This window comes from Cephus cinctus, unplaced genomic scaffold (genome assembly GCF_000341935.2).
Source record: "Cephus cinctus unplaced genomic scaffold, Ccin1 Ccin1_scaffold1387, whole genome shotgun sequence".
NCBI classification, from domain to species: Eukaryota; Metazoa; Arthropoda; class Insecta; order Hymenoptera; family Cephidae; genus Cephus; species Cephus cinctus.
The window spans coordinates 12,276-22,330 of NW_014333785.1; the positions used below are offsets into that span (position 1 = coordinate 12,276).

The 10,055-nt window shown below is 40.7% G+C and overlaps 2 protein-coding genes across 4 annotated transcripts; both read right to left on the reverse strand.

Annotated features, from left to right (window-relative positions):
* Positions 1-2,916: 2,916 nt before the first annotated feature.
* On the reverse strand, positions 2,917-6,069 carry LOC107273105 (cytosolic carboxypeptidase 1; the record flags this gene model as incomplete). 3 transcript variants are annotated; one of them, XM_015750933.2, is given in 6 exon segments in its annotated part: positions 2,917-3,095; positions 3,176-3,688; positions 3,758-4,379; positions 4,460-4,626; positions 4,719-4,785; positions 5,997-6,069. In XM_015750933.2, coding segments are annotated over 6 exon segments (1,592 nt in total), but the record flags the coding sequence as incomplete, so codon positions are not given.
* Positions 6,070-7,218: 1,149 nt separating this feature from the next.
* Positions 7,219-9,834, reverse strand: LOC107273106. The gene has a single exon (XM_015750935.2). It carries the CDS (start codon positions 9,493-9,495, stop codon positions 8,509-8,511), a length of 987 nt encoding a protein of 328 aa, XP_015606421.1. The 5' UTR covers positions 9,496-9,834; the 3' UTR covers positions 7,219-8,508.
* Positions 9,835-10,055: the final 221 nt, after the last annotated feature.

The window sequence follows — 10,055 nt, forward strand, 5'->3', positions numbered from 1 at the left end:
GGGGGGGGGGGGGATAGCGCCATGGATGCGCCCAAGGACGTTTTCTGCACGGAATATTCCGTCTTCGGCATAAGATGCAGTTGATTATTTCTGACATAATTAACAATTCCACCAATTATATTTAATAATGCGAAGATTTTGTTCATATACTGTAACGTGGCGTCCGTGGGACGGCCGTCCACGTTACATAAAAGCGTAGGGGCACGGAGAGCCATGGCGCCGACGAAAGCCGCCAAGAGAATGCCTACGACGACGGAGGTTCCTGGCAAGGGGAAGCCGGGGAGAGAAACCGGCACCACCGAGTCCAAAAATCGGGCGGGCTCGGGTAAGATCGGCGCCACCCGAAGACTGACGGGCTGTGAGAGCCGAAACGCGAAGAGCGGACCGAGGCGAGAATAAACGCACGAGTTCGGGTGAACCCGGGATTCTTCGGGAATCCTCGAACCGGGGGCCGGAAGGGAGGCCACTTCGTTGTGAACCGCGGAACGGGAATATCGAAAATTGGCGGATAAGGTATCGCGATTTTTCTGGTTTGAGTGTGGTGAGAGTATGTGAGATTTGCAGGACCTGTTGGGCAACATGGCTTTTCCCCGGACGGGATATGGAAAATTGGATCAATCGACGACGTCGGCGCTCCTACGGAACTCAGAGTGACAGAGGGAGAAGACGGCCGACGAGGAGGAAAATTGCCAACCACCACCACCCGCGAGGCGAGGAAGAAAGGTACGGTGCATCGGAAGAATCGGTAAGTGCAGTTTAGGCAACCGCCCCGAAGCCATGCAACCGGGAATGAAGCGAATCCGCCGGTGCATCTTGGCACGAGGAGTGGGGGGCTGCGAGCCTCGCCACGTGTCCTGGCGGTTGCAGATTCGAACCGTCCACCGTCAACAGAGATGACCTCTGCGACCGCGTTGTGTATTAGAATTGTATCGAGCCGCGCTCGTATACATCACCCGACTGTACTCGTTTACCTAGGCAAAATAAAGGGCCATTGTTGGAATTAAATCCCACCGTGTTAGTTATTGCCAAAGGAGCCGGCTGATTCCTGTAGATACTCGCCGCCCTCACGTTCCCCTCTACCATGTAGGATTAGGAGCTACCGGAAAGATCCGGTCGAGAAGACTCCCGGAGTTGACGTTCCGCGGATGAGAAATTAAAGGCCCGACGAGTCGGACTGGTGCAAGGATGCACCTGGCGCCCAAGGGATCCGCGGAACGCCACGTTGGATTCGTAGATAGGACGTAGGCCAGGAAATGCGTTACAATACATATTGTTACGTCTGAACGTCTCAGCCTTCTTGTATACGAAATTCGCCCACCTATACATATACACAGCCACTTATACCCATGGCCAACCCACATATATTGCTATACCCCAACCCATACATATACTATACACACTACATATGCATTATCTTTACCGACGCTATTAAACAAGTATATAAGTCGACCAATCGTCTAATATAATTAATTCCTATGATTTATACTTATTAATTTACATTTTTGCTTTGTTTTATATTTCGCTTATACATATTGTTGGAATCCTCAATTATGAATTATGTTATCTTTTATACGACCGGAAAATGTTACGCTTATTATTATCTATCAGGCATTATGTTCATAAAGAATCTGTCATACTAATTCTTTATTATATCTTTAAATAAAAGATAGACCTGAAACTCCTCGAAACCAGCAGTACTCGCGAGGTTTCAGGTACAGAATTGGAAGACTCAGGTATGCAGCAACAGACAGATAATTGTTAGTGTTCTGGTTTGTTAACTAATCAATAAGAAACGGAATCAAAGACCAATCAAATTCAGAAGAAGTAATGGAAGAGATAAGAAACGAAGTTGTTAAATAGGGTTGGAGAGACGATAGAAGTTGTTCTGTATATGGAGTTCTTGTAAGACAAGTTCAAAGTATAAGGAGAAGTCGAAGTCGAAGTCTAGAGTTCTAAAGATTCGTAGTCTTTTCATCTTCAATTTAGTTCTTCGGAGTTCTTATATACAGAAGTTAAATATCAAAGTCAAGTCTAAGAATAATCATTCGAATCAGTTTAAACAAGTGAAGCATACCTGGCGACTCTATTCTATGAGTTTTGTGAAACATCATCACTACAATCATTTACAAAACCCTGCTATAATCTCATCTGAACTAAGGGCCCATCCAAGCCATCTCACTGAACCGGTCCTACTTCCACAGAAATCATAAAATAAGGAACAGTTGAATTCCTTGGGAATCATTGGCGTAGGCCTATGAGTACATTTACACATAATCAGGTACACACAAAAATTCATTCTTATTCAGAATATTTAACTTACATAAAACGGATCAAGAGTACCCTAGCAAAGAAACAATCAGTTCGTTCAGTTAAATTTCATTCTCGTTCCATAAATCAGGATACCATATCAGACTCAGGGAACAAACCTCCTGATACCGATCGGGAAATTCCCTGGAACCTATTTCCTATTCCTTCCGATTCTTTATCTTCTGGAACAAGTAACATATCACGTGGACATACTAACGATTTTAGGCAATCATTAGAAACCGAATGTCTTAAATTAGATTTAAATCAAGCAGCTTAGTCGGATAGCGCACCCGTCTTGTAGTAATACTATACAAGTGGCATGTGGTAGCAAGAAATAATCAGTCAAAAACAGGGCCGACCTAACGCGTGGACGTACCGTTTAATACCGGCAAATCTGACCAACCGACCATCCTAACTACCTTTTCTAAATCAACATTCACTGAATCTTCATAACTCTCAATCGTTCCTTTCTCATATTAAACGTAAAACATAACTATATTCCACGTGTTTCAGGGAGCGATCGTAACAATATATTCAACACTACTCAAATTTCCTTTTTAAAGACCATAGTAGGCATTTTAAATATGGTTTACAAAATATAATACTCACCAGCCATTGATAACCCCTTCAATATTCAGCATTGGAATCACTTTGAAAACGTAATCGTCACGGAGACTCCTTGCATATGTGGAACTGCCCAATAACGTTTCTAAGGTACCATGCATCATCCAAGATGCGTTACTCTCGCCAGGATGAACTCTGGACGTGAGAAAAATAATTTTTCGATTCTGCAATTAAGATTTACTGAATGAACAAAAACATTTTTCGTTATCCTGCTGTCGAAAATGCCAACCAGTAAAAAGCTTACTTTTATGAGATTTCCTTTTGACTCAGGAGAAGTGATAGTTACAAGTGGATTTTCGTTGCCATTCAAGGTGTTACATAAGGTGTCTACTTTAAAGTAAATATCTTCCAATGTCTGTTTCTTCGACCACTTCCATATATTGATCAACAATTGCGTATAAGTGTAAGGAAAATGATATGCAAGGTAACAGACGTCATAGGAATGAGGAAATGTTATAGTAAAAGATGTCGTTAAATAATTCTTTTCCTTGGACGGTTGTTGATAATAATTTCTGTAGTAGCAAATGTCAACGCCTGCTCTCACCCAGCCAATATTGCCAAGCTGAGCCTCTGTCACGCTGAATAAGAGAGGCTTCATTCCGAAGTTAAATTGAGAATTTGTTTTCTCACAATTAATGATGTTGAACGTATACGGGACATTTTTTTCCATATTAGACACTTCAAAGTAGAACCATTGATGCCTGGAACCGCTATTGACATCCGGTGTCAATATTAAATCATATTCTCTTGGCGCTATCTACAATAAAAGTATTGTTCGCAAATAAAAAAACTGTAAAATCCCCAAAATTGAGTAAGTATTGCATACCTGTATTGCTTTCCTCAGATTACCACTCTCAAATCTGGATTCGAAATGCAACTGCTTTGAATCATTGGTGTGCTTGCCTATTCTCTTCAAATCCCAATTACATAGCAATTGATCATTAGTTTTCATCTTGCCATTAGTCACATTATTCATGGTTAACGCGTCCAAATCGTAGGCTGTTTCTTGCATTAAATTATCAAATCGTAACGCTCTATCTGCACAAGCTAATAACTTAGATCTGCACACCTTTCTATCTTTGGCATTTAGTGGTTCAAGTTTGCCTAGACTATCCCCACCGATTAAATCAGGGTATGCTACTTTAACAAAATTAATGACGCTTTTGACCATGCTGGCAAGAGCACAATAAGCGTGCTCGTTGCTAACATTTGTGGAGATTGCACTAACTCGTTTTAAGTCAGTTTCGTAATTTTTGTTTATATTAACATTGTTTTCTATGAGTTTCGTTTCTTCCGACATGACTTTTAACTGCTTGAATTTTGCTTCGTGCATTTTTCTCTCGTCTTTCGAATATTTTATGTCTTGATCATTTGGTTGCTCTGTTATTGTCCAAGTAAGAGACAGTTGAGAGTACAAGTTTTCAAGTTCTTTAAAGAAGAGACTATATCTAAAACGATCGTATAAATCTGCTATTCAAGTCCTACACAATTTACTTAAACACACCATTCGAGTTCTACAAATACTCACTTGATGAGATCTTTTTTGGATCGCTGTGAAGAAATGACACTAGAAAATAATATATTTTCATCGGGGTTATCATTTGAATTATTACGATTTTCCTTTAGTTTCCTCGAATCCTCATTCTCAGCATCATCACAAGAATCTTCCTCGCTTGTAGATGACATGCTGTGTACCTAATTAAATAACATATATTGTGAATTTGATTTTAATACGAATGTAAGATCTTATAAGTTAAATATTTGCGGAGATTTTGAAAAACGTGTACCTGACTATCTGCATCATTACCACTCTCAGCACTACGTATCTTTCCAGTTACTTCTGGCAACACAAATCTGTCAAATTATAACAAATTATTTTTTAATATTATTTATAAGTTTCATATTTAACTGATGTGTACTATATAACATACTTCATCATAAATAGATTTACACCTTCAATGCGAATGAAAATCTCTTATATAATATTTCGTGTTTACAGCGATCAATGAGTCTTTTAACAGTACAAATTGGCCAATCTCTTAGTACTGCTGTATTGAGAACGCACTAGTTAGAAATAAACAACAAGGACAGTCCGATAGTGTAATCAACAGCCGATAGATGAAAAGCCTCTCTCGAAAAACAATCCGCTGAAAATAATATAAATAAAATCCGATAGATGATTAGCGCTTTTCTCTAATCAATCTATCATTTCAAATAGTTAAATAATAAATTTCAAATCAATTTAGATATTCAGTACAGAAAAAGTATTAAGAAGGAGCGTAAGCGTGACTTATCTCGGAAAGGATAACGCAAACTATGAAAATTGTATTTCGCTCGATTTATCGAAAAAATTGAAAAAAATTCTGGGTATAAAGGAGTAGAAAAGACGTTTTTTGTTAAAATTTGGTGATTGCATAGCTGAAGGAGCCCAATAAAAAAATTTATTTTAGTTTTATTTGTTTTATAGAAAAGTGGGTTTATATTTGAGAATCATAGAAAAAATTTATTTTTATGTCTTTTACTTCTTAGTATTTGAGAAAAAATCATCATTTGTTAATTTTCAGTATTACTATTAAAAAAAAAAACTAAAAATAATTTTTTTTTTAAATAACTCCAAAAATATTTAAGATTAAGAGCTGAAATTTGGGGTAAATTTGAATAAACATGAGAAAGACGAGCATAGATTTGTTCAAGATCACTAAGAAAACCCACTTTCGGAGGTCGATAGACAGCTCCCAATAGCATTCCTGTAGTACCGGGAAACTTAATTTCTAGAAACAGAAACTCTGGCCGAGAACAATACTCTCCTTCAGAGAACGCAACGATTGAAGCAGCCAATGACGCGATAACATAGATAGCCACGCCGCCACCTCCTCTACCTATTCTGTCACACCTAAAAAGATTGTATCCTTGGATTTCGGCTACATGATCCGGCATGTGAGGTTTAAGCCAAGATTCAGACACAGCGATAACATGATAGTGGTTGACAGAGAGGTAGTCACGAAATTCATTAATATGGGAGATAAGCGATTGTGCATTAACATGACAAACTTTTAAGTCTTTACACTCCAATTTGCTTGGAAGGACATTTTGTGCCGGTCTCCGTCATGATGAGATCTTCACCAGGTCATCTTCATGGTCGATGCGGATGGAAGATGACGAGCCGATTTTCTTCACGAAGATGGCACCATGATGAGTCCACGCCTTGAGCTCCGGATGTGGTTTGACTCTAGCCCGAACCAAAGCCAGAAGTTTGAGCCTCTCAGCAGACAGTCTTTCGTTGATATAGACTTTGGATGTAGCTAGTGTAGAAATTATGTCAGAAACCAGAAGTATCGGCTTCCTCTTCTTCTTCTCTATCCATGCATCCCGCCTAATGGTAGAGGCAAAGCGCACTATGAGCGCAGGAGCAGCACCCGTTTTGGCAGGTAGTCGAAAGGCATCCATGATCTCACTTGGTGCAATAGCAAGACCAATAGCACCAGCCACTTTCTGAACAAGTTCCAGGATAGGTACCTCCTGACAGACCGGTAGCCCTGAGATGATAAGTTCAGTATTATGCAGCTGCTGAGACAGGTACTCAACGCGCCTCGCCAAAGATGTACAATCGTAACATGTCAGCGAAGACGAAGTTCCAACTCCTTTGCTCTCTAATTCGTCAATCCTTCGCGTCAGTATAGCATTGTGATCCTCAAGTGTTTGACATCTAGCGTTCAAGGTAGTCAGTTTATTGGTGAGCTTGTTCACAGCGTTAGAAATATTTAAGGACGTAGCTGATAACCATACCATAAAGCCCGTCAAGTGCTGTAACTTTTTCCTTTATAGTTGGAAGGTCCTTCAACTGCTCACTGACACCACGTAAAGCATCTACGATAGACGAAAGGTCAGGAGACGACGAGATGCGAGCCTGTTCCATACTAGTATGCTGGTCAACGCCAGAGGACACACTACAAGATCCAATTTGTTGAACGTCGTTTAATGAAGGTTGGAGAGCCAAAGCAGACCGTCCGTCTGGATATTTTAATCTGCAGTCGACACAGAGGAAGCGAGCCACGGACGACCCACTGCGTAATATACACCTTTGGTGACCATAAGCATCCCAGCCAAATCCCAAGCATTTTAGACCATTCTCACTTTTCATGTACTGCTTGCAGCCGAAACAATTTACCCTAGTCATACGTGAGGACAGTCGGTAACAAGGATATGACTGTACGATTTATTAGTACACAACGTAACTGACACTCGGTAAGGCAGCGCACATTAGCCGGTAGAGCAATAGCAAGTGAGTAGACAATATTTACATTTCAAGAAGCTGTCAATGTCACTAATTACTATCATTAGTCATTAACAATAAACCAAATTATCTTTCAGGGCGTTAAACGGTTACGAAGCAAGAAATACACTGGGACAAGGATTCAGTCTGCATAAAAGTGCAACCCACTAAACTTCACACACAAGAACTGCATATCATGATGCATCAAGTTTCAGACTTTCAAATTCTCAGTTAGTGTTCAATTCTAGTGTTGAAGTAATTGAATCCAAGTAACAGTCACTATGGTCGCATAGGAATATTTCAGATATAAGTTACGAGAAGCGAACAGGTCAAGCAACGAATATTTCACTATATATTCGTTGTACACTCTGTATGCAACACACCAGTCACTTCACAATAATTTTTATTAAAAGTGATACCCGTATTTAACATATATTAGTAGACCACAAAAATAGCACACAACTCCTAGTCGCCATGACAGCTGACACAGAGAGAGAGACAGAGAGAGACAGACAGGAGAGAGAGAGACAGAGAAAGAGACAGAGAGATAGACAGAGAGAGAGAGAGAGAGAGAGACAGAGAGAGAGACAGAGAGATTTAGTGATTTATTTGGCTCTAGGACAGAGTCCCCTCATAACCACAACAATTTTACATTTAGGCAAACTTAATATTATAAATTACTTCAATTTTAGGCTACGTTTTCCAGAGAGACTAAGTATGATTACTATTTACATATACTAAGTATTTTTCGGGGAGTTATAATGGCTATATAATATAATTTTAACATGCATTGAGTCAAAACTATTACTAAGCAGGTTGGCATTAAAATCCCCGAATACTAAGACAGTTTTGTAAGATGGCGTTAGCGTTTGTAGTTCTTATTCGAAGTCATCCAGGAAACCAGCCTTGAAGGGTCGGTAGGCTACGGAGATCAGTATTTTCGGCTGGGATTTGGCCCAAACTTCTACAAATAGATATTCCGGTCGGACATCTCCTTGGGCACTTGGTGATACAGCTAGTAACCGTGATTTTAGTCCATCTCGTACATATAGCGCCACACCTCCTCCATGACGATGAGTTCGGTCATTCCGTAAGACAGTGTAAAATGGAAGCGTTATTTGGACATCAGTAATATTCTCATTCAGCCAGGTTTCACTTATAGCGATCAGATCAGATTGATTGTTCAGAAAGAAGGACCGAAATTCGTCTATATGGGCGGGTAGCCATTGCGCGTTTAAGTGACAAGCTCTTAATGTGTGAATATTCTCCCTCGTGATTTTCTTGGAGGCTATAGGGGGTGTTGGTCAATCTATTAAAGAGTCTAGTTCCGCGAGAGATCCAATATGAATTGGCATGGAGTCTTTTTCTTTTCGTATGAAGACCGCGCCATCTGCAATCCACACCGAGCGTGCTGGGATATGTTTATACTTCATTAGCTCCTCTTGCCTAAGTCTATTTAACGCTGCCGGAACGCGACGGTTTATATAGATTTTCAATTCATTATTCCATTTCGATGAAAAGTCCGCCCCTCTCAGATCACGTTTTTTCTTTTTTCCCTCAATAATCTCTTCACACTTAGCGGGGATGGCCAGTTGATATAAAATAGGTCGAACCCTCTTAGTTCGTTGCTTACCCATCCGCACAGCCTGCAGTACCTCAGTCTTCTCTAACCGTACCCCTAATACCTGTGCTATGTTGACCCCCACTTCCTTTAGTGACTCGTCTTCTTCTTCCGGCACTCCAGTAACAACTGAGTCCGTTGCCATTGATCTCGATTCCAGTCTCAGCAGCCTCCGTTCTTGGGCCGCGTAACATGCCCCCGTACTATCTCCTGAGGTAGATGCTTCCAGCTGTTTCAGCCTTTTTTCATACGCATCGAATCTGTCAGTCGTCTTCCTATCTAGATCTTCGCAGGCTGCTTTCATAGAGACTACTACATTGCGTAACTCCTTAGTTTCCTTCTTAAGATCTTCATTACTTACTGTTAGTGCATCAACCCGACGCGAGAGATCTATTATTGATGCATTCATCTGATCTATACCCCCTAGCTTTCTTTCCACCGATTGCAACAGCGTCTGCACTCCAATAGGTAAGACTGACTGTTGCTCTATGACAGGCCGGCTGCAGGCCGGACAATGCTTTTTTATTGCTTTATTTGCTCCTCTTGACGTCTGAAGAGACATTGCTTGTTTTACAGATCGTGGATGAAATACGTGTTTGCACTCTGCACCTGTTTTAACCAGGTCAGTTTCGGGAATCATGTGCGTACACAAATTGCACCTGGACACCATGTTATCATTCGGTTGTCGAGTGTCAATAAATCCTAATAGATGTCACCAGTTCCTAGCCGTCCCGGCACTTGTTATTGTTAGTCGCTTCAAGAGTTACTCTTTAGATGTCACAAGCAACTCACTATTTCCGACGTCTCGATGAGTTTATATGGCTGTTAATACACACGGAATATCTTGCTTCAGTCTACTAGTCACCTTTTTCATACACTTTATAGCACCGTTGTGCTAGGAGTCTCCTGACCCCATTGAGAAACGCCAGGCCAAGTAGTTCACGCGTGTAGCAATGCGCTAAGTCAGAACTAAAGGCGGCCTGGCAACCAATATGTGGAAATCGAAAAATCGCACAATCATCACTTTTCGGATGTCCAGCTTATGGCTGCACATCCGAAAATCGACAGTCTACAATTAAAACCCGAATGGATAAGGTGGTCTCGTGGAGTAGACTCGGTACAGGAAATAGGAAGACCGAACGGTGCCCATATTTTCCATGTCGACGTACGTCGACCTACTGTACAACACTCTTGATTGTTTCAATAAACCTTCTCTGTTTTGTTGTATTC